This window comes from Anopheles aquasalis, chromosome 3 (assembly GCF_943734665.1).
Source record: "Anopheles aquasalis chromosome 3, idAnoAquaMG_Q_19, whole genome shotgun sequence".
Taxonomy (NCBI): Eukaryota; Metazoa; Arthropoda; class Insecta; order Diptera; family Culicidae; genus Anopheles; species Anopheles aquasalis.
Window position 1 is genome coordinate 17,182,222 of NC_064878.1, and position 25,279 is coordinate 17,207,500.

Consider the following 25,279-nt stretch of genomic DNA (forward strand, 5'->3'; position numbering starts at 1 on the left):
CCGCGGATGCTGCTTTATTGTTTTTATTTGTTCTGACATGTACGGATCACACTATTGTGGCTGGAAGCTAATTCGGACTGTCAATACAATGAACTTTGCGCATCTTCGGGCAAGCGGAGCACCGAGTTTCGAGGACGTTCGGAATGTAAGGCGCACGGGTAGACGAGGAGGTTCATAACTTTCTCCACCAGAACCTTTGCTTTCTACTTTCGCGCACGGTAGCTTCCGTTCGGGTATTATCGGTTGGCGATGATGCTAATAGGTAATTCAAACCCGTAGCGTTGATCTGAACGATGATTAACTGGATTGTGCGCGGGATGCGGTGCGATGGATTGTAGTGAAATGGATCAGCTCAGTCGGAGTGAGGTGTGTAACTGTGTAGCATCCTTTTTCCATTGTAAAACCAAGTATCTGTGCTTAGCTTAACATGATAGAGAAGAGGTCTAATAGAAGAAATGGGCAAAGTTTGCATAAGAACCGCTTTGATCTTGCCAAATATCGCTGCAGAAATTATCGCTTTTCCTATTTATTTGCATAGCATTTGATCAATGGTGATGAAGTAGTTGTCCGAAAACCATCCGTTTTGAAGAACATTTTATATTACAAACACGTTCTGTAAGCGGTAGAGGTAGTGGAATAGGCATGATTGGTAGTTGCTTTTGTATTAAGATTGAAAAGACTTCAATTTACTACTTATTTTTTTCATATTTACACCAATTTTCATCAGGTTGCATCATTACTTCATTTTCACTTCATGCTATCATCATAAACTTTCAAATTATTTATGTTAAATTATTCAAAATGAAGACAACAGAATTGTATATAAAGCAGTAATAACTTATTTTTCCGCATTCCATTTCAATACCTTTTAGAAATAAGAACCATTCTAGATTATTGTGTAAAAAATCTGTGTCTCTTATAGTGTGTGTTTGGAGCAATCGCAATGAAACAGAACAAGATACACTTGTTTAAAAAGTCACATTGATTAGCGCATCAATTTACTTGTAAACGATCTGCCCAAGTCCAGCGTTGTCCATTGTAACAAAAAACCTCCGGAATCTTTTGGAAAAAAAATCTGTGTTTCATTTACGAGATATCCTTGTCGAGATTTTGTTAAATTTGTTGATAATGTTTTGCAATAATCTTTGGAACAAGTATCATCCATCAATACAAAAGCTATTTTTATTTCTTGGGTATTGAAATACGAAGCTACGTGCTATCGTCGGGATTGATGCCATGATGCTGATTTTAATACGTTACTCATCAGACTGTATCCTAATATTTTTAAAAAATAGTAGCAAAACATATAATTCACCAAGAGAAATAAATATCTCTTTGTCAGTCTTTGACTCGAATTAACCATAGCCACCCCTTAGCAACGCAGAGAACTAGGTACATCAAAGCTTAAAAACCCTCCTTTTGTATCTTAATACTAGAGAAAAATGTAAAACATGACATCATGTATTAATAAACCTACAGATACTATCTCAGGAGGCACATTTTTCGATAGAATCGCATTCGCACCCTTGCACCCTCGTTGTGTAATCCATTTGCTGCTGGTACAATGTAACAGCCGAAATGACGTGACAACAAATCGCAACGACCCGCATGAGAACGCATCTATTCTTCGCCTAATCCCTTCTGTTTTATAATTGTTAAGCTAAGTAACAAAGAGCGGCGAGTGGTTAGTCGAAGGCGAATTTTCACAAATCTTTCCCATCCCGCTGTGATTGTAAGCCATTTTCATGAACCAATCCCCATGCTCGTGAACCACAAAAACCAAACTGCGGACTCTGACCCTCTCGCAAAGAAGGAAGTAAACCCCATGCTGCTGGGTGGGAATGCGGGAAGAAACCGTTAAAATTTGCTGCGGAAGACATGCTGGAGAATCGGGGATGTCATTGTTGAACAAGAAAAAACCCAAGAAAAATCTTTAAACTCCCTTCGTTTGCAGAGTGCATCTGTCGATGGACGGGGTTAGATTTTAGAAGACGCGCCAGCGGTACTGTCGACGGGATGTCTGTTTTCGATCCAATTTTATTCTTCTTTCTTCCTCGGGCTTTATTGGTCCAATGACAATATCCGCCATTTGCCGATTTTGATTGAAACCCGCGGCCGCAGCTGTGCGGGATGTAATTGAAATTAATAAATTGATCAAAAACGGGATGCCTCAGTTCCAAGGTGGCCAACAGGAATCGCACAGAATTGTCAACCATCATGGTTGTTTGTGATGATGGGCTTACTTTAATACTTTGGATGACGAATGGGAGCAATCGTGCAATTATGTGTTCAAGCTTCTCATTGCCAATCCCTTTGAAAATATCTTATCGAAATTTAAAAGTATATTCGATTTGAGAGGATTACAACATTTACCTTTTTAAACTTCAAAAAGAAATCGTGCGCATGCATATTATATTTCAACAATTTTCTGTAAAATGCTTCGACAGCTTAGCATTTTTTTAAACTATCTAATAAGCAAAGCAACAGCAGTATTTATCGATCCTCATCTAAGCATACAATGCCCCTTACTGATTTTAATGCTTGTTATACGGAGCTAATTAGTATATTTGCCGTTCTGGTGTGATAATCTATTATGATTCTTATGTTACTCTGTTTTTGTAAGAAAATTGAATTCTATCATTATCGTCTCATGATTTGTAACGTTAGTGTTAATTAAGATTAATAGAAAGAAGTTCGTATGTTACTACTGAAGAACTTTACAATATTGCCAATTAATTAATATTAATTAATTTGTACGAACACTTCCTAGACTCCACTCAGCAAAGAACAAGCGTTTTGATTTCATCAAAGCATAAGTTCATTCCTCCTCGGTGCCATAGAGGATGGTGCGACGAACAAACCACATCATACGCATCAGAATACTACGAGAGCGTGACTCAGATCTTTGTCGTCATTTGCTCGCATTGTATATTTTTATGTTTATTTATTTAAACATTGAACAAAAATCATGACAAAAACAAGTAATGTGATCTTGGGTTTATCAGTTTCTTCAATTTTGTTCATGCTAGTTGTCCAATCACATTTTTATTAACTTCTTCTCAACAAGAAAAGTAGTATAAGTATAAGCCTTGACCATTATTTATCCCTTTGTTTTTTATTTATACGGATTTATTAACCCTCTACTATATCTAAATGATGCGAAGTTATCATTGAATCAAAAACTACGTTCCTCAAAATGGATAAGAATAGATTCATCTGTTCTTTCGAGCTCTACAACATATTCGATCATTTGTGGAATTGCAGCACTACACAAAAATGATTTCAAAAAACATTTCAGTTGATGGCAAGTAAAGTCTAGCACAAGACATGAGTTACGATATATTCAAGTTCTTTTGGATAAAAACATCTTACTACCGGAAAACTATCGCGTCCACAAAGTTTAGTATTAAACTTTTCAATCATCCAATCAAGCAAAACGAGGCTACAAGTTCCTAGCTAACGGATAACTCCGTTTCGGTAAGTAAAACACCCCAGCCGAACGTGGTACGCAAAGTTTTCCTCCGGCGGCCTCGCCGTCAACGCCCAAGTTGATAAGCCACCGCTACCGCTGTCCAACTGATGTCCAGGCAGTAACCCCACATTACCAGCACGAGCCACCAGCAGCAGCAGCAGCGCCAGTTCGTTATCCACCTCCATTCGGCCACGTATTTCTTCGGCCACATCCTTTTACGAACAGCCCGCAGCCCTCAGCCTGAACTAACGAGCCGGATCCTGTGCTGCACTCCCTTCCGTCTCGTCCGGGACACTGCTCGTGGCGTGACGGTGGCTCGTTGTGGTCTCGCCTGTCTGCCACTGACAAGATTCAGCCAATCAATAACGAACTAATTACTGTTTTAATTAACATGTTCTCATTGTTAAATCAGTAATAAAATTACAGATTTTACGACTCCATCGTTTAAAATGCTGCTGCTGCTGCTGCTACGATCTCCCGTCTCCCATCGCGACCCCCCTTTGCTCCAACCCAACACTCGGACACGCACACCAATTGCTTTTCACCTTGCTGTCGAAGTCACCTCGGCTTTTCTCGCTCACTCGCACGCATCTCACGCCCTCACGGGGATGCTCTGGCGCATAAAAGATGGCGTTCTATGTAATACATAAAGGATATATGGAAACCAATTATCCATCGGTTGCTGTATGTGTGCGTTGCGCGATTTCTCGAGAGGACCACGAAAGGAAGCAAGGTCTAAGTAGCGAACGCCATCAAAGCACCCTGGCGCGCGTACTATTGTGCGACTTTGAATGGAGGAAAATGAACGGGAAAACACTTTATGGGAAAACTAAAATAAATAAACCATCATGCACGCACGTGGTTATCCCAGCAACCTGGCAACGATCATCAGCGTAATAATCATTTAAGAAAGTAAGAAACTAAACAAATGTCCTTCGACACCTGCACCAACGTGCTTAGCAAATCTCGCCATAAATCCTGTCAATTAATTGTTTAGATACGACCCAAAACTGTGAGCATGTTTGAGAAGATTGAATGTTGATCCCACAGCACAACTAAATAGCTCAACTAGCTGTGCCAAAATGAGAAAAGCAGGATAAGGTCCTGGATCCTGTGTGTGCGTGTTTCTGTTTGTGACAAATCAAAGAGAGCACAACTCCACAAAATTGATGACGAAAAGAACATAGAAACATGAAAAAACACATAGAAACTACCCCGACAAAGAAGGCGTAGCATAAACCGTCGGTACATAAAACCGAACCGAAATGGGGCTCGTAAAGAGACACGAGGAGGGGTAGATTCCGTTTTTAGTGTTGGTGAGGGATGCGCGCCCGCGCACTGACAACGACCACGACCACGACCACGACGACGACGACGACCATCATCATGACGGTGGCGAGAGCAATCATCCAGCTTCTCAGTTTCATCGCGCTATCCGCACCGCTAACGACGACCGCAACGACCAGCCAGCGGCCAGCCAGCCAAGACCGGTTGCCGCCTGCAGAAATTATCGCTTTTCCTATTTATTTGCATAGCATTTGATCAATGGTGATGAAGTAGTTGTCCGAAAACCATCCGTTTTGAAGAACATTTTATATTACAAACACGTTCTGTAAGCGGTAGAGGTAGTGGAATAGGCATGATTGGTAGTTGCTTTTGTATTAAGATTGAAAAGACTTCAATTTACTACTTATTTTTTTCATATTTACACCAATTTTCATCAGGTTGCATCATTACTTCATTTTCACTTCATGCTATCATCATAAACTTTCAAATTATTTATGTTAAATTATTCAAAATGAAGACAACAGAATTGTATATAAAGCAGTAATAACTTATTTTTCCGCATTCCATTTCAATACCTTTTAGAAATAAGAACCATTCTAGATTATTGTGTAAAAAATCTGTGTCTCTTATAGTGTGTGTTTGGAGCAATCGCAATGAAACAGAACAAGATACACTTGTTTAAAAAGTCACATTGATTAGCGCATCAATTTACTTGTAAACGATCTGCCCAAGTCCAGCGTTGTCCATTGTAACAAAAAACCTCCGGAATCTTTTGGAAAAAAAATCTGTGTTTCATTTACGAGATATCCTTGTCGAGATTTTGTTAAATTTGTTGATAATGTTTTGCAATAATCTTTGGAACAAGTATCATCCATCAATACAAAAGCTATTTTTATTTCTTGGGTATTGAAATACGAAGCTACGTGCTATCGTCGGGATTGATGCCATGATGCTGATTTTAATACGTTACTCATCAGACTGTATCCTAATATTTTTAAAAAATAGTAGCAAAACATATAATTCACCAAGAGAAATAAATATCTCTTTGTCAGTCTTTGACTCGAATTAACCATAGCCACCCCTTAGCAACGCAGAGAACTAGGTACATCAAAGCTTAAAAACCCTCCTTTTGTATCTTAATACTAGAGAAAAATGTAAAACATGACATCATGTATTAATAAACCTACAGATACTATCTCAGGAGGCACATTTTTCGATAGAATCGCATTCGCACCCTTGCACCCTCGTTGTGTAATCCATTTGCTGCTGGTACAATGTAACAGCCGAAATGACGTGACAACAAATCGCAACGACCCGCATGAGAACGCATCTATTCTTCGCCTAATCCCTTCTGTTTTATAATTGTTAAGCTAAGTAACAAAGAGCGGCGAGTGGTTAGTCGAAGGCGAATTTTCACAAATCTTTCCCATCCCGCTGTGATTGTAAGCCATTTTCATGAACCAATCCCCATGCTCGTGAACCACAAAAACCAAACTGCGGACTCTGACCCTCTCGCAAAGAAGGAAGTAAACCCCATGCTGCTGGGTGGGAATGCGGGAAGAAACCGTTAAAATTTGCTGCGGAAGACATGCTGGAGAATCGGGGATGTCATTGTTGAACAAGAAAAAACCCAAGAAAAATCTTTAAACTCCCTTCGTTTGCAGAGTGCATCTGTCGATGGACGGGGTTAGATTTTAGAAGACGCGCCAGCGGTACTGTCGACGGGATGTCTGTTTTCGATCCAATTTTATTCTTCTTTCTTCCTCGGGCTTTATTGGTCCAATGACAATATCCGCCATTTGCCGATTTTGATTGAAACCCGCGGCCGCAGCTGTGCGGGATGTAATTGAAATTAATAAATTGATCAAAAACGGGATGCCTCAGTTCCAAGGTGGCCAACAGGAATCGCACAGAATTGTCAACCATCATGGTTGTTTGTGATGATGGGCTTACTTTAATACTTTGGATGACGAATGGGAGCAATCGTGCAATTATGTGTTCAAGCTTCTCATTGCCAATCCCTTTGAAAATATCTTATCGAAATTTAAAAGTATATTCGATTTGAGAGGATTACAACATTTACCTTTTTAAACTTCAAAAAGAAATCGTGCGCATGCATATTATATTTCAACAATTTTCTGTAAAATGCTTCGACAGCTTAGCATTTTTTTAAACTATCTAATAAGCAAAGCAACAGCAGTATTTATCGATCCTCATCTAAGCATACAATGCCCCTTACTGATTTTAATGCTTGTTATACGGAGCTAATTAGTATATTTGCCGTTCTGGTGTGATAATCTATTATGATTCTTATGTTACTCTGTTTTTGTAAGAAAATTGAATTCTATCATTATCGTCTCATGATTTGTAACGTTAGTGTTAATTAAGATTAATAGAAAGAAGTTCGTATGTTACTACTGAAGAACTTTACAATATTGCCAATTAATTAATATTAATTAATTTGTACGAACACTTCCTAGACTCCACTCAGCAAAGAACAAGCGTTTTGATTTCATCAAAGCATAAGTTCATTCCTCCTCGGTGCCATAGAGGATGGTGCGACGAACAAACCACATCATACGCATCAGAATACTACGAGAGCGTGACTCAGATCTTTGTCGTCATTTGCTCGCATTGTATATTTTTATGTTTATTTATTTAAACATTGAACAAAAATCATGACAAAAACAAGTAATGTGATCTTGGGTTTATCAGTTTCTTCAATTTTGTTCATGCTAGTTGTCCAATCACATTTTTATTAACTTCTTCTCAACAAGAAAAGTAGTATAAGTATAAGCCTTGACCATTATTTATCCCTTTGTTTTTTATTTATACGGATTTATTAACCCTCTACTATATCTAAATGATGCGAAGTTATCATTGAATCAAAAACTACGTTCCTCAAAATGGATAAGAATAGATTCATCTGTTCTTTCGAGCTCTACAACATATTCGATCATTTGTGGAATTGCAGCACTACACAAAAATGATTTCAAAAAACATTTCAGTTGATGGCAAGTAAAGTCTAGCACAAGACATGAGTTACGATATATTCAAGTTCTTTTGGATAAAAACATCTTACTACCGGAAAACTATCGCGTCCACAAAGTTTAGTATTAAACTTTTCAATCATCCAATCAAGCAAAACGAGGCTACAAGTTCCTAGCTAACGGATAACTCCGTTTCGGTAAGTAAAACACCCCAGCCGAACGTGGTACGCAAAGTTTTCCTCCGGCGGCCTCGCCGTCAACGCCCAAGTTGATAAGCCACCGCTACCGCTGTCCAACTGATGTCCAGGCAGTAACCCCACATTACCAGCACGAGCCACCAGCAGCAGCAGCAGCGCCAGTTCGTTATCCACCTCCATTCGGCCACGTATTTCTTCGGCCACATCCTTTTACGAACAGCCCGCAGCCCTCAGCCTGAACTAACGAGCCGGATCCTGTGCTGCACTCCCTTCCGTCTCGTCCGGGACACTGCTCGTGGCGTGACGGTGGCTCGTTGTGGTCTCGCCTGTCTGCCACTGACAAGATTCAGCCAATCAATAACGAACTAATTACTGTTTTAATTAACATGTTCTCATTGTTAAATCAGTAATAAAATTACAGATTTTACGACTCCATCGTTTAAAATGCTGCTGCTGCTGCTGCTACGATCTCCCGTCTCCCATCGCGACCCCCCTTTGCTCCAACCCAACACTCGGACACGCACACCAATTGCTTTTCACCTTGCTGTCGAAGTCACCTCGGCTTTTCTCGCTCACTCGCACGCATCTCACGCCCTCACGGGGATGCTCTGGCGCATAAAAGATGGCGTTCTATGTAATACATAAAGGATATATGGAAACCAATTATCCATCGGTTGCTGTATGTGTGCGTTGCGCGATTTCTCGAGAGGACCACGAAAGGAAGCAAGGTCTAAGTAGCGAACGCCATCAAAGCACCCTGGCGCGCGTACTATTGTGCGACTTTGAATGGAGGAAAATGAACGGGAAAACACTTTATGGGAAAACTAAAATAAATAAACCATCATGCACGCACGTGGTTATCCCAGCAACCTGGCAACGATCATCAGCGTAATAATCATTTAAGAAAGTAAGAAACTAAACAAATGTCCTTCGACACCTGCACCAACGTGCTTAGCAAATCTCGCCATAAATCCTGTCAATTAATTGTTTAGATACGACCCAAAACTGTGAGCATGTTTGAGAAGATTGAATGTTGATCCCACAGCACAACTAAATAGCTCAACTAGCTGTGCCAAAATGAGAAAAGCAGGATAAGGTCCTGGATCCTGTGTGTGCGTGTTTCTGTTTGTGACAAATCAAAGAGAGCACAACTCCACAAAATTGATGACGAAAAGAACATAGAAACATGAAAAAACACATAGAAACTACCCCGACAAAGAAGGCGTAGCATAAACCGTCGGTACATAAAACCGAACCGAAATGGGGCTCGTAAAGAGACACGAGGAGGGGTAGATTCCGTTTTTAGTGTTGGTGAGGGATGCGCGCCCGCGCACTGACAACGACCACGACCACGACCACGACGACGACGACGACCATCATCATGACGGTGGCGAGAGCAATCATCCAGCTTCTCAGTTTCATCGCGCTATCCGCACCGCTAACGACGACCGCAACGACCAGCCAGCGGCCAGCCAGCCAAGACCGGTTGCCGCCTTCGTCCGCAAAAAAAAGGACGAAACAGGGGATAAAACCTCCTTCGTGGCGGGTTCGGCGAGTTTTCCGAGCGGATGGCCCGCGAGTGTTTGGTGTGCGCCCGCGAGTGTTTCCCAACGCGTTTGGCACCCGGTGGAGTGTGTTATCTTGGTGTACGGTGGTTCTGTTGGTGGCCAGCCGGTGCGCGGCAGTGTTTTGAGTCCGTTTCGCTCGCCATCGGTGTGTAGTGATGAAAGTGTTGCTCCTTCGGTCGAGGACGACGGTAATGTGAAGAATTCTTGCGTTCAACACTTGGTTTTGGTGACAGATACTATCAGGTGGTTTGCTTCGCACCGTAAAACATGAGACAAACACTGCCACGCGAAGGGAGGGCTCTTGTGGCCAGCAGATGAGGTGGTTTGTTGTTGTTGTCGTTCTTATTGGTTCGCAACAGCCCAAAAAGGTAGGCTGCTGGCAGCAAAGAGAAAAGTGCAGTTGCCAGGACAACGGGCCCAGGATGCTTCGGAGATACTTCGGTCGCTCGCTCTCACTCATTCGTTAGTTGTTAGCGTTCCGGATGTTAGTGTTTCCGTGCCGATCTGGCCAGAAAGGTGGCAGATACACCTCCACCACCTACAATTATTGTTCAGTGCTGTATGTGTCCGTGAGTTCGAGTGTGTGAATGTATAACAGTGTGATAGGAAGAGCGAGTACTGTTGGGGCCGGCCCAAGAGGATGAATCTGGAGCCGTTGCAGCGGTCAGAAACAATACACGTCACGGCGCCAGCGGCCGCAGCAGCAGCAGCGGCAGCCGCCGTCGCCGCAGTGGCCCTTCACCACAGCCATCATCATCACGGTAGCAGCAGTAACGGAAGTGGCAACAGTAGCGGTAACAGCGGCAACAGCGGTAGTCGTCCAACACCCCAAACCATGCCCCAACGATCGCCCTTCGCCATCCAGGAGCTGCTGGGGCTCGGCAGCAGCAGTGAGTCGACGAGACCGAGCGGAGTCGTCTCGGCTGTCACACCATCCCTCTATCCGACCACCGTCGGGCAGGCATCGTTTGCGGCGGCCGCTGCGGCCGCCGGATGTGCCGATCCGCACCAGATGCAGATGGCGGCCGCATCGCGGATGGCCTACTTCAACGCGCACGCGGCCGTCGCAGCAGCCTTCCTTCCGCACAACATCGCGGCAAGTGCAGCGGCCGCCGGCGGTGGATCCCTGCAGCTCCACTCGGCACAATCGGCCAACAGTAAGTTCGTCCATATCCGTTGTCCTCAGGGCCATCTTTCCCATTGGACAGAAATTCAGCCCAGAATTGAAGTTAATGCAATCCAAATGAAATTTCACATCCTAGTTTTTTCTAAACTTCCTACAATGTTCCATATCACTAATTTGCGATTCTCGATGGTGTAACATAAACTGACAGTGATACAGTAACTAATCTTGGAATTTAAGGAAATCAGAAGAAATCAGAAAGAGAACAACATACCCAGTTGACAAAAGTTATGCAATGTTGCCCCTAATGTCCAAGGGACCATTAACGGGCCAGATTTATGGGTCTGCCATACAAAGTGGCCCCTTAAGGGGCTTCGCTTTTTTTGTGACATTTAATTTAAACATTTTTCCTGAATGCTGAGCTTATCAAGAATATTGTGTATTTTTTTTGGATCAATCGAAGCAAAACTGACAAAGTTATAGATTTTAAAAAATCCGCATTTCATACAAGGCTCCATGCAGCACCGTACTTTGAAAAGCGTTTTCCAAAACCAACGTTTTCAAAGTTGGTGCCCATCGTACTGTAAAAACTACTGGACCGATTGATTTGAAATTTTTAACACATAATCTGTTCACTCTTTGCTAGATAGCTCCGTCGAGATTTCATGAAAATTGTTGATACTTTTTATGAAACAAATCTTTAAAAACCGTGTTTTTAGGCAAAATGACAAAAAGCATCACTTTTTGAACTTCAAAAATCTGCCAAAAACCGAAAAACGGGAAATTCAACAAGACGGGGCTACCAAGATAAACTTATAATCTTTCCAACGAGTATTGAATTGTATTTTTCCGATAACCCATCACGAAGCTACGATGGGTACTGTTTTTGGTGCGAATCAAAAGACTTGGCCCTTAAGCCTTAAGCGACGAACCCGGTTTGATCATTTTGATCACTTTTGCAACTTTAAAAATCGGGAAAAAATTGAAAAAAAGAAAATTCAAACAAATGTCAACGGGGCTACCTGGATAAACTTATAATCTTTCCAACGAGTATCGATGTGTATTTTTCTGATAACGCATCACGCAGCTACGATGGGTACTGGAAAAAGTACCTTTACGCAGACGCACCTTCATAAATGTGATGCCTTGAATGGTGTTTTTAATAAATCTTTCCCACAATAGAACTAAATATTCTTCAAAAGTTATAGTTTAATATGCCATACACTTGAAAAAATAAAGGGGAGGGTACTTTAAAAAAAATCATCAAAATGAACCTTTTTTTAGGCAGAAATTACCGAAGCCCCCTTAAACATTAATTAATATCAATATTGGATATTTAGTTCTTTTCAGTTACAAAATGTTCTTGATGCTACGATCTATTACGAACTACAATCAAAAGAATCCTGTAAAAATTTATTGCTTGAGTTATTTGCTAATAAGAAACCAAAGAAATTGTGCAAGTTACTATCGTAGATGGTAAAGAGGCGTTGGAAAGGGGTTTTAATGTGTGAAAATCTTGAGCGGCCCCGTTAATACAGTGTGCGCAGGGCCCCCCAGAGGCTACAGACGGCCCTGGATGTCCTTCGAAACAATAGGACGAGGAGGATTCCTCAGTTCTATCGACTGTAGCAACCTCAAGAAATCCAAACAACCATTGACCAACTGCATCTGCTTCCGTTTCTAATGAGGCTACTGGGAGCTAGAAACCATTTTTCTGGAACCTGACGAGAAGCATTCATTGTAGTGACTCGGACATGTAACTCGATACAAACAACGCCCCGAGCCTGGGGACCACATATTGTGGGCTATTTCAATTGTGGCTGAGCCCATGAGTTTATGCACCATTGAAAAACTATCATATTTCCTGTGCCTTCGCTGCGCTTCGTACTAACAGCTAATTGGTTAGGAACTGATCGAAACAAACAGGTTGTTATGGGGCACTTTTGGAGGCCACAGATTGATTTGTTTGTGAGCGTTTGTACAAACTTTAAGAGTTTTAAGAGAAGTATCTGTAAGTTTTATATGTGTTATATGCTTTGCTGTATCAGTCGCTCGCCGTGATTCTAAAAATGTAAACACATTCGAGGACCTCTCTGAAACATCTCGTTTCTTAAGCCAATCAACTGACTCCGGGAAATGTTTTGAAATTATCCAATTGATTCTTCATTCTTCTTTCAAGTTATGTATCTTCTGTTCAGAATCACTCGTCTATTCAAATTTAAGGCCTCAGCTACTTCGTGAATATGTCGCAATCTTCCTACTGGTTTTGAAACCCGCTGCGATTTTTTCATTTATAATCAAATCATTTCACTTTATGCTGAAAAATAATAACAAACCGATAGACAAGATAAAATTGAATTTTCTTTCAACTTCAATCACCACTTGAATATCGAAAATCATGTCAGCATAACCTACTAACATTAAAAAAAATATTTTAATGAACCCTATCTGTGTTTCCTTATGCAAACCTTATTTAGTTGTAATTGAGATACACACAGCTACATCGAATATTTGGAAACATTCATTAATGGAACTAAAAACGCCAAAGTTTCATTAAAAAAAACCCCAAAGGTCCGAGTTTTAGGAAGTAACCTCTGAATAAAGCGAGGGCTATTTTTCAACTCTCATAACATAGAATAACGATTTACGCAGGATAATAGAATGTCTAATTCTTCAAAAACCAACGCGCTTTTCACTATTGCGAGCTGTATTGTGGCGGATGTTTCTGGCAGCATCGTGACACTAAACTTAGCATTACTATCATTGTCGATGTTAGTGTTTGTACAATATTGCACTGACTACACAGTATATTGGCTTCTTTGCTAAAGTTTTGAGAAATGCTTCGATAAAATGCTTTCCTTCTTGTGCTGTTAATTTACTTTCTCGCGATGAAAACATGTCTTTTCAAAAGCAAACAAAACTATTCCAACAAACATATCATGATAATAACAGAAAATATATGTTTGTTGCCATCAGTGCCCGCCAAACCAAGTTCTCTTGGTTGTAATTGAGGAACCCTTTTAGGGATCGAAAGAGAGAGAAGAAAAACCTCTAATACCCTCGCTAATTACCACCGAGCACCAACAGTAAAAAATGAGCAAAATAATGAATGCTACGACAACGAAGACGACCACTCCAAAAAGGACCCAATGTGCCCGTGCGTGCGAGCTAATTCCAGCTAGCTCCAACGTCACTCCCAAAGCCAAAAGGATAACGCGTTAGGGCCGTCGAGCCACAAGCAGCGAGGCCCTGGAGTTTGCCGGCGAATTAGTCTATCGCCGTGAGGCGAAAAGCACAAATAAAAATGCGAAACCCTCATACCCGGGGCGTAACGGTGCGCACGATGCCAGGAAGGAATATCCTTACCAGGAACTCACCGCACACATGCTCACCGCGTGCGTGCCCTCAGCTAAGGTAACGGTGTTGTGCAATAAACGTGCAGCGAAAGGTGAGTTGCGCCAAACCTCCCTACAGTGACTGGCATAAGTAAAAGCTCACCATCAGGTTTTTTAAGAGTATCAACATTCAAAAGGGGGCAAGTGTTGTGTTTTTGTAGAAGGTTTTTTTAGGAGGTTGAAGGGCTCAGTTTCACTAACTGTCAGCTCGATTGGTTCGGTAACACATTTTTGTATTTTTTTTTATGTGGGAGATGGTCGTTCGTGGATGTGGAAAAAACAAAAGGTCACCTACAATGAAACCTTTTTGATCATAACTATGTTTTATCAAGGCACCAAAGTAAATTAAATGGAAAATTATAATTTAGAATTGAAAATCTTAAAGAAAATGACGATGAGCTTTCACTTACGCCAGTCACTGTAGGTGCCCGTAACGCCGTAAGTGAGCGGACGTTCTCTGGTCCTGCCTGGCGAACCCGCCAATGCCAAGTCGTCCTTCGAGTGTTCCAAATGTGGTGGTGTGTTGGTGATTGTTCCTTGGCCGGCGCCTACCATAGCAGCAGGATTGGTGCGTTACGGGTTACTCGTTATTTCGGTTCAGCTTCCAGCAATAATTAGAATCAGCCGCCCAGCGATGGCGAGGTCCGGTGTTTTTTCGGGGAATCCTTTGGAGAGAATTTAGACCTCAGATGGATCATAGTGTGTTGTCCTGCTACATGGTATCGGCAAAAAAGCGCGTTGCTATAGTGACGCCTTTTGGCTGCGTTGTGCAACGGTGATCCGAATCATGCCTTCTAGCTGTTGTACTTTGAACCTTCTTGGGCATTTTTGAGGAAGAAATTCATGTGATGCAACTGTTTTAAGAAGTGATTTCGGAAAGGAAATGTCTGATCGCTTGCCTGTTTAAGCAACCTCGTGTGAACTACGGTAGTTATGATGATGTGTGTATTGAATGTTTTAGTGTTCCAATAATGTCGCAAACGTGCCGCATTTTGAAGGCTTAAAGTTTAAGGAATAATTGTCAGACAAATATTTAATTCGATTTAACAATTCTGCACATCCTGTCCATGTCTTCACTGCACCATCTAATGAACAAAGATTGCAGAGAATCATATTGCCAAAAGATGGATAAACTGGAGCTTGTGTACATAGCTCCGTTTTGTTGTCCTCTAAATCGAAAGCAATTCTGCCGACGGCATTCCAGGTTTGACGTATAGCAACCACCGTTGCAACGAGTCGTTTCAAGGTGTGCTAGGTTTCCTAACCGCGATTCGACACAGTTGCAGTTTGGAAAATACTCAACCCATACAGAATGCCGTTTTTCAGACACATTTTCCACACTGTCCATCTCCTGGACTCGTTTTCACTGACACTTGAACAGTACTATCGCGAAACAACCACACAGTAACCTTCTTTCGCTTTTCTGTTCGCAAAACTGCGAAAAACAGAGCATAAAGTACGATGGGAAATACGAGGCGCTTTCCCTGTTTCCCCGGTGCCGCTATGCTTTATTGATTAGTCTAATTGGAGCAAACTCATGGAACGGGCACAGTGCAGAAGGACGATGATGCAGAAGACGCGCTCCAATGTGAAAACTGTCTGTGAATATTGGATGCCCTCCCAGTGCTCCGGTTGAGATGAGCGCAAATGTGGAAGAAGAAGAGAGAGGAGAAACAGGAAAAATGAAAAACATAAAAAAACAACATCCCCATAAATCCCCGCTATATTGCCCTCGTGACGGGAGTGCGGGGGGACGTAAAAAGGATTGCAAAAAGGATGAACTGCAAAATATCATAAAACGACCTGGAATGAAACCTACTCTCTCGAACACACACGCGCTGGTACACATCTCGGTGCTACTCGGATTTGCCCCCCCCCCCCCCCCCCCCTCCCGGACGCACCAACCATCCTGTCAGTCAGCCAGTTCCGTGCTCCTCGGTCGTCGCATTCCCCAAACCCCCGCACGGTCGCATTACTATTGTGCAACGGTGGCCGAGAGCCTGTGGTGGACTGGCAGACAAGGAAACTGGCCGAATGGTAGACGATGTGCGCGAGGCACGAGAGAAGGACCGCAATAAAGCCAAAAATTTAAGGTGTGAAATAAAACAAACAAATGGAACCGTTTTACACCACCACCATCACCGTCTCGCCGTGACTTCCGATACGATCCGCTCCGGCAGCGAGAGCAGCCACGCAGGATCGGGAATCGACCAGACCCAAACCGGAGCAACGCAGGAAATGGCGCGAGGCGGAAGGCGGGCGGCGAGTGCGAGCGCAAAAAAAGAAAGGCGAATAAACAACAAGCAGGCCGCGAGATTGGAATGTTGCTCCTAGCAGCCTACTTGGCCCTGTTTGCCTGTTTGCACTTCTTTTCACACACATACACATACACTTGCAGACTGCATGGTGGTAGTGGGAGGAAGGGGTGAGTGAAGGAGGTGCTGGGGAATTCTACACGTTACCTCATTGTTATCAGTGCCTTGGCCTCCGCTTGGTCGCTGTTGCGAAAGACGAGAGCTTCCCGGGAGTGAAAGGGATGCAAGGAAGGGATCATTAGCCCGTGGTGGAACGAAATTCACCTCCTGCCGCACCTCCCGGGAGGAAAAGCGCGGGCCTCCTGAAGAGGAGAGAGGGCTGGAGGATTTTGCTGGCATTTGTTTTTGACGCCTACACACCCCTGCTAGCTGGGTATATGGAGAGCTCGTGGTGTACAGCGAGGAATCCTTGCCACCCAACGGTGTAACACAAACACACATACACACGAGCGCCCTCTATTCGCCTTTCGCCCTGTCTGTGCATTTTCCCTTTTTCCCTCCGGAACTGCTTCAGGATCCTGGGGCATCCTGGAGGCAGAACTATACCAGCTTAGTAGCCACCAGTAAGGGTGTGTGCCGGCACTTGAGGTGGCACCTTTCGGGCCCATCGTGTATTTGCATCGCGACCGTGTCTCTGGTGCATCGCTGCCTCCTTTCCTTTGGCCGCTCCGAGGTTCCACCGCGTGTATTGCCGTGAGATTAACTGCGGAAGCGGAACAGGAGCAGGATTCGCCGCTAATAAAGTGGGTTAATCTGGGCAAGGTGGCGAGTGCTATCGTGCGGGCATCATGCACCGCATGCCACCACCGCACATACACAGAAGAGGTGTGCCGGTGGGCTAATTAATGCCTAAAAGAAGGGACATTCATCAGCCGAAGCGCAAGCAGGCGACGTTGTGAAGACGCACGAGAGCGAGTTGCTCGTCCTACCGTGCTCTATTCAGGAGCAAAGGAGGCTACCGTCATGTGATGGTGTCGTTGCTGTTGCTTACCAGCTCGCCACTAGTCGCTGTCATCCTGCAGTCTGTGAGTGTGCGTTTTTTTATTTTTACAAAAAGCAGTAACGACTACTTTGATTAGTCATTGCAGAGACCGATAGAACAATGGATCTGATGAATGGTCTTGAGGTACGGGGTTGCGATAGCAACTTTTTGTTAGAAACTCTCAAAAAGAGAACACAAGAAAGTTGCTATCGTGACCGAGCATGGTTTCGATGAAAGAGTATTCGTTAAAGTCTTGAGCAACCTCTGAAGTAAAATTCGCGTGAATTAGTGTTTCCAATCTGTGAAATTTGCTGCACCTTCAGGACTTCCCTTTCTCTGATAGCTGAATCCGGCGCAGCCTCCATCTTCCCCCAATCTCGTCAACGGACAACGGCTTTGCTCACTTCTCCTGCCCGCTTGGGCCTCAACTTACCACCAATTATTCACTTTAAACCATATATCCTGGTTAATCCCGTTCACACCTTCTGCAACTCCCGTCTGTGCGATGCAGTGCCTGGTCTGCATTGTTGTGGAGGCTCCTTCTGATCCTAATCCTCGCCACTCGACTCAGCACAAATGGGATTAGAGGCTCAAATGGCCAGCCAGCCGGCCGGTCATCAACAGCCACAACAACACGAGCATTATCGGCGTTGTACCTTTTCGGGTGCATTTTTCCTCGAACCATGAACGCCCCTGACCGAGTCCCGAGGATTCGTTTATCCCGCGCCGAGAGCCTTTTTGCCTTCGATGAAACTGTTTCTCAAGTGTGCAGCAACATAATCCTGTACTTCTGCGAAATCATCTCAAGCGCAGACGGAAGAGTGGGCGCATGGCGAAAGCTCACGGACACTGCGCGTGGACTGCGGACTTGTGGTCTGGTGCTTGTGGTTTTTCTGGACCAAAAAGGAGGCGCAGGCGTGAGGGATGCGGCATGAGTATCGAATTTCTGTCCGCTCCACACATCTTCCTCCTTCCGTGGCCCTTGAAACACTCGAAAAGGATGCGATTTCGAAGCGCAAAGAAGGAACCATACGATTGCTACTGCGCTGCACTGCGCTGTTGATACGAGAGGATGTATAGGGAGTGTGAACTGGCTGTTGCTCGAAAGGCTGACGACTGAAACAGTGAAGGAAAAGAAGTCGTAGAAGAAGGTGAGAATATTGAGACAAAGTAAGGAGAAATCAAAGGCAATCTTGTCACGAGCTGTTGTTGTTTGATGGGATAAAGACGACACGACAAGGATCGCATGGGACATGCAGAGGAAGAAGGAGCGGCAAGAAAAGGTCCTCATCATCAGCAACAGCAGGAGCAGAAGGCAGGGAGGACATTACTGGCATTCTGGCGTGAGGGAGGGAGGAAGACTGCTAATAGCAACAGCAGGAGCAGCAGGCACGGAGCAAAAAGGACGATCAAAAGGATTGTAGCTAAATTGGTGGCGAACAGGGGACAAATTAGGATCGAGATAAAAATGACGTGCTGCGGCCCGTTGTAAGGGGCACCCGGTACAATTGGTAATCCTGTAAAAATAATCCGCCCTCTTGACGGTGGAAAAGGTGTTGCTGCGTTGTTGTTGATGTTGTGTTGTGGTTGCTGTTGCTGGTCGGAGCCCTTGACTACCGTATTTCCTCCTTCTTCTCCCATATCTTTCTAGATTTTTTTTTCCTGGTCCACCATTCTCGGTGTCGGTACAAAAGAGACACACATTTGAACACACGTTGAAGAAGTGCTGATCAAGTTTCAGTGGTCCACGGTAGAAAAAACCATAATTCCGGTAGTGAGAGCGCGCTGAAACCGAAAACATACGCCACGCGGCACGGACGCTCGACGGAAGGGGGGCAATCTACGCAGGAATGCCGAACAGCTATGCTAGCTAGCATTGTGCCTAGTTTATGCTTCGTTTTGCACCTCCTAATACCACGCGAATGAAGGATTCGAAAGCAAAAAGTGTGAAAGGAGAGTGGAAGAGAGAAGGAGAAATGCGGAAACGGGTGACAAGGAGAACAATGGGACGTAGCACACGGGGTTCTCCGCTAATGATATGATGACATCCACAGCAGCAGCAGCAGCAGCAGCAGCACCAGATTCCAATTCCTTTCTTTTCATTTTCTTTTCCGTGTTTTTTTTTGCGCTAAGGAATTTTTCGCCTTCACACCTTTGACCCCAGTGTTCGCCCACGCACACCACGTCACACTTTCACGGGAATATCGTACAGCTTCCATGCCGGGAGATGATCTTTCTCGTCCCAAACCTGTCATCTCGTAGTAATATTGATAATAATAGTAATCTCGTAACAACGGACAGACCGCCGAACGGAACATCAGCACCACAACCACAACAACAATGAAGACGGTCGAGAGGATGTGTCGTAATGGGGCGGTGGCGTTGTTGAATGAAACTATTAACCCAACAACAGCATCTCATCGCTTGATCGCTTCGCCACCACCGGTACAACAAAACCGATCCCCAAGCAGGCGTTTCGTTTCCGTTTGACAGTTTTACCGACGGCAGGACGCGCGCAATTTGTCAATGAAAGGAAGGATGGCAGGAGCGAGGCGTGAGGCGAGCGTTCCATCATCAATATATTGTCAGCAGCCCGGAGGTCAGCTTGAAGTGTGAAAAGGGAGGCTCCCTTTTGCAAAAGGGGGGAGACGAGACGAAACCATTTTTCATTCAACCATCCACCATCCACCACTCGTTGCGTTACGCTATGGCGATGTGTTGCCGCAAAGAAGTGAAAGGCACTAGAGTCGAGGCCAGGGATGGGTCCGTGTGTTGGTTTTTTTTTGCTCCTCATAATTGGAATGATTTCATCGACGTATTTGTTACACCTTTTCGCACAGCCGTTAGTTACTACCCGTTCGCTTCGCTCCATACTATCGTCGCAAACGCTGTCATCGCCGGCTATACAAAAGGCTAGCAGGCTCTTTAGAATCGGTTTGATCGATGACAAATCGGTGCATGATTGCTATGATGTCGGTGATGGGGTGGAGTTTAGTGCACGGACGAGGGCGTTGAGTTGCCGTTTCACCTGATCGTATCAACGTGCGCAAGGCAATCGATTGCACTGCGACTACAGCATTGATTGGAAGGGGAGATAGGTAGTCGATAGGGTAGTTATCATCATTACATTCGCTACATGAGGAGTTCCTTTTGTGCATTTATTTATCGCGTATTATTACTGCATTTTTTATGTAAATACTATTGTACGATATTTAATGTGTTTCCTAAGAAACATAAGCAAGCAATATTAGATGTTGAATTTTAAGATGGCGCACGCAACATCCGCTATTTCTACGGCAATAAATCTGTTTTGAAGCTTATAATTGATTGACTTCATGATTATTCCTGCATCTGCGATTGCATTTTTCAAAAAAAAATTGCATTAACTCATTCGGTATATGTTTCAAAGTAAGGTTGATAACAATTTCATCAAGAACACTTGCGATGTGAGTAATAAGCTGGTGCTTAAAATTTTGAAACAAAATATTGCTCCAGCTGTTTAGTTAGAATAGTAGATAAAGTAGACAATCAATCAGATTGTAGAAAATGTGTTTTTTGCCAGCAAAACATCTATCAACATACAAACAATAGCATTGATTATAATTTATCTTCTTTTCTTGTATTCTACTTTCCCTATCTACTCTGAGTCTACATATTGAGCCATTTTAACCAATATTAAATTTAATCACGTTTTCTAATATGCATCTCCACTTTGCAGCATCCTAGTCAGCAACTTTTAATGAGATGTTATAGAGTTATATGGCAATATCACAATCCCATGACCAGCCTTTCGCATAAGATGGCGAAAAGCACTACGGCGCATTTCCACAGAAATGAACATAATACACACTTATGCTACGGTTTAGTTGAAATACGATTGTGCGAGCCACTTTTCCGTGCTTTTCTCCAGCCATCCTTTTGTCCATCAGTCTGTTCGCCTAGAAGGGAGCCTCCCGGGGGGTGGACCGAACAGCTCACTCGACCAACGGAGCATCACTTTGGGCGAAGGGCAACCCTTTCCTTTCCTTCCGTTGTATACGCCTGCCGAAAAAATCATTATGAACCCTAATTATCCACCCCTTGCGCATAGAGGTACAGTACGGTGCCTGGTTAGGTGGCCGGTTCCGGTCCTTTACCCTGCATGGTTCCGGTTAGCTCCTTATCGATCGAACGTATGACAGCTGTCGTAGCGAACAAGGCGTGGCTTTGAGCCGGGCCGGAAGTGGGAGAGAATTAGAAATGTTTCGAAGCTGGCAGGGTTCTAACGAAGATTTCCAGCGACTCAAACAGGGTTAGATACTAGAAAATGTTGGTTAGAAATTCGGATTTTCTTTTACTTTATTTAACAAACTGAATTATTTTATGCAAGTATTTTGTCTCTTCATGATCAACCTATAAAAACCTGCAAATCTATGCAGGTAGCTGATACACCAAATAATCGGCACCATCATGGACTATGGCGCTTCACTTGCAAAACTGTAACTGTTCTTTCTGTAAAAATGGTAGTTCTTATTGGGTTGCCAGAGGTGCATATTTTTCAACACACTGAGATCACTCGTCGATATATTCTATTTTAAATTACAAACAAATGATTGCTAATCAGCAAAGAGAATAATAAACAAAGAGTTCCTGATTGAAAAATCTCCTTTTAGATGCGACGGTACTGTAGAGGAGAAATGTGTAGAATCTTGATTGAGCTTTTAGAATAAAACAGATTATTATACGCTAAGAGGCTCGATTTTATACTCGCCAAATGTTGGTTATTGATAAATAGAAATTTACCTATTAAAATTGCAATAAGGCTTCATAGAAATATTGTTTCAAAACCAAACCACCTTCATACAGCACTAAAGTCTTATGTTTAAAACACTGTTATGAACTTAAAATTGTCTGAAAGTTGCAGGTCTGATAACTGAAAATGTTTCAGCATGCTAAATGTTGTCAACTTTCATATACAAAGCATTATTGTTTTAAATAATGCCAAATTCATCGATACCCTTTTCTTCGTGGATTGAGTGTTTATCGTTTCGCTCGTTATTATGTTTTTTTGCATTTCCTTTTATGATCATTTTCAGTCGTTGGCGATTCTGTGTCTTCGCATATCACGGACTTTGGCAGATATTCCGCAAAACAATTTCGAGACAGATTTACGGATTAAATCGACGTTTAGGACATGAGCCGATAAGTGTTGACCTGCAATAATTGTTTTTAAATCATTCCAAATTGTTTTCATTCCTCTTACGGTGCCGATTGACCAACTAGTTTGGCATCCGACTAAGATGCTCGATCTTGCCAAAAACGGATAATTTACGATTCTACTGCTCCCGTAGCCGCCTTAAAATATAGTGTCCGATGTGCGCATCTTGCGAGCAAATTGATTTATATGCTAAATTTCCATAGAATCACCATTCCTTCCGCAAAAGCTCATCATCGGCTAAGGGGCAACTGAAGCTCGAATAGGAATGAGACGCTATCTAGGTTAAAGGTATCGTATTTATCTGGAAATGGGCCAAGGGAATAGGATCAAACTAAACACAAATGTTTCCCAAATCATGCAAACGCCACCTAACACCATCCGAATCGGGCCCGTACGGACACTCCAGTGCCGTGTTCCGCAATAGGGCAGCAGCTCGGGCAGCATAAAATATTCACGACAAGTTTGTCTACTTCTGTGTCCCTTTTATTAGACACAAACCACCGATTGGGAGGACATTTCACGCAACACACCAGTGGTGTGAGGGGGTGGCAGTTCCCTCGTCTCGTTTGCCGTTTGAATTTATTTCATTAGAAGCTACGCACAAACACAAATGCGCGAGCCTTGCACTTGTCCCTTGTCACTAACTTATGGGCTTGGAAAACGATTCCAAAGCAGCAACAGCAGCAGCAACGGGTTGAGGGCACCGTAACCTTCGGTAAGCCGTACATTCACCGTGCCTGGAGTCGGGACCGAGGGTTTGTTCTTTTCTTTTTCCTCTTTTTCGGCCACATCAACGACGGACGGGGCCAGCACATGCGCACCAGCGGCTGGAGCCGGCATTTCGAGTTTTCGGAAGCAACAGTAGCTTCCACTCCATGCCATTTACGGTCGATTTTCGTGAGCTGTCCCTCGTTCCGGTGGGGGAGGATGGAAGCAAATGGAAGCTCCTCACCGTGGAGGTGGTTCGCTGGAACACAGAACACGAACCAGCGACGGGGGGACGAAACCACCTTCGTTAAATGTTTAATAATCTCACTTTCCATCGACCTATCGACCTATCGGCCATAAGGTCCGCGTGGAAAACCCCCAGGCCATTGTTTCCCGTGTCCTTGCTTAACCTCGCTTTCCCGGTTGCTTGTTGTTTGTTAGTTTTGGTTGGTTAGTTTGGTCGTTCGGTGATATTTTCCGCTTTGGTTTGAGAAAATAAGGTAGCGTTCGTTTTAGTGGGTGAGGCGAAACGAATGCAAACACGCTGGGTGTATAAATTATTTTTGTCACTCCACTTTCGGGGAAGATTCTTACCAATGGGTTATTTGTTTCTTGACTATCGCTCTGTTTAACGAAAAATCCGATTTACGCTTTGTAGGCAAAGTGTGTTTGCTTGTAAAGTCTAATGGGTGGTCTTTGAATCTGGTCAGTATTCTGATTAACCAACAGCATTATTAGATATCTCTTATACCATTTACTCATTCATTGTGCGGGTTTTTTAAAACGAATTTGGAACTTTTGTGACAGTATTTCATTATATTTTTTGTTAATTAAAATCCATCTCATGTAACTACACGTTTACATATATTTTTCTTTAACAATTTGTCTTTTGCATTCAGATGTTCAAACATTTCATTTTGGCAAGGGATCATATTTGTGTGCGGCTTCTATTCTACTGACATGAGGGAGACAAGATATTGAATCTCTTAATGCATTATTCAATTGCTGTCTTTCTTAGTTTATCCTAGAAATCAGTACAATTAATAGAATCCAAAGTTTACAGAGTTTCTTAATGATATCCGTTCAAAATGGGCGATGAATGGTGTTCTAGTCATTTCTCTCATTCAAATCTTCCTCGTCAAAGCAAGCTAGGCTTTTCAAATAATGCTCAGCTTTAATCAGTTCAGTTCCATTATGATGGAATGTAAGTTTCCTGTAAATATTCTTAAATATATTTTCTGCAAACTTGTTATCCGGTACCGGTTGTCATATTATGCTTAATCACTTTCATCCTTGTCTCATTCCTCATTCCTTAACGTTGAAAAGATATAGAATATGTACCCATACGCGGACTGCTTTGCTGGAATGACAAATAATTAAAGAATGTGTAATTCTAACATTAAACGACACTGCTATACAAAAGAGAGATGCGCTTAAATTCACGTGTGCGAGACCATGAGTGAATCTTTTAACACAAATCAAGTTTGTGTGATTGAATAACCAATTTAATGCTTAATTTAAACTGGTGGCATTAATTCTATTTAACCTCTACACAATACTCTGATGTTTTCTGATCTTTAAATAAAATCTATGTTTCTATGACTTTGTGCTGATAATTATATGTGACTGAGCTATTTTCCTCACAACACAAACACATCAAACATTATACCCTCTGCCAGTTTAAGAGCACAATCCCCTAATCTCTAACTAAATCATACAAATTCGCTGGTTGATAGTTTTGCTATCAAACCCTCATTTACGCATAGCTTCCGATACGTCACAATACGAACACCGGGCCTCAAATACAGTGGCATAAGTTTGTTTCGTTTTGCTACATCAATTTAATTGACCGGTCTCACTGTGACCAATCGCTCCCAAAAGGGTAAGCACACGCCGCCGTTATTGATTGCCATCGATTGGTTTTGATTAAATGATGGAAGTGGAAATAGCCGCCGCCATCAGGCCATCGGGGCAGGGTGAAAAGTGGAAGCTTGTTGCATTAAGCTCCCGTTTGTTGTCCAATCAGTTATGACACAAGCGGCGCC

The 25,279-nt window shown here is 43.1% G+C and overlaps 1 protein-coding gene across 1 annotated transcript in view; it reads left to right on the forward strand.

Moving 5' to 3' along the window:
• Positions 1-10,154: 10,154 nt before the first annotated feature.
• LOC126574046 (homeobox protein unc-4-like) overlaps positions 10,155-25,279 on the forward strand; it is a 51,522-nt gene continuing 36,397 nt past the window's right edge. The window contains exon 1 of the mRNA XM_050233979.1: positions 10,155-10,671. Within this exon, the coding sequence (XP_050089936.1) occupies positions 10,155-10,671 (517 nt within the window). The remainder of the gene's footprint in view (positions 10,672-25,279) is intronic.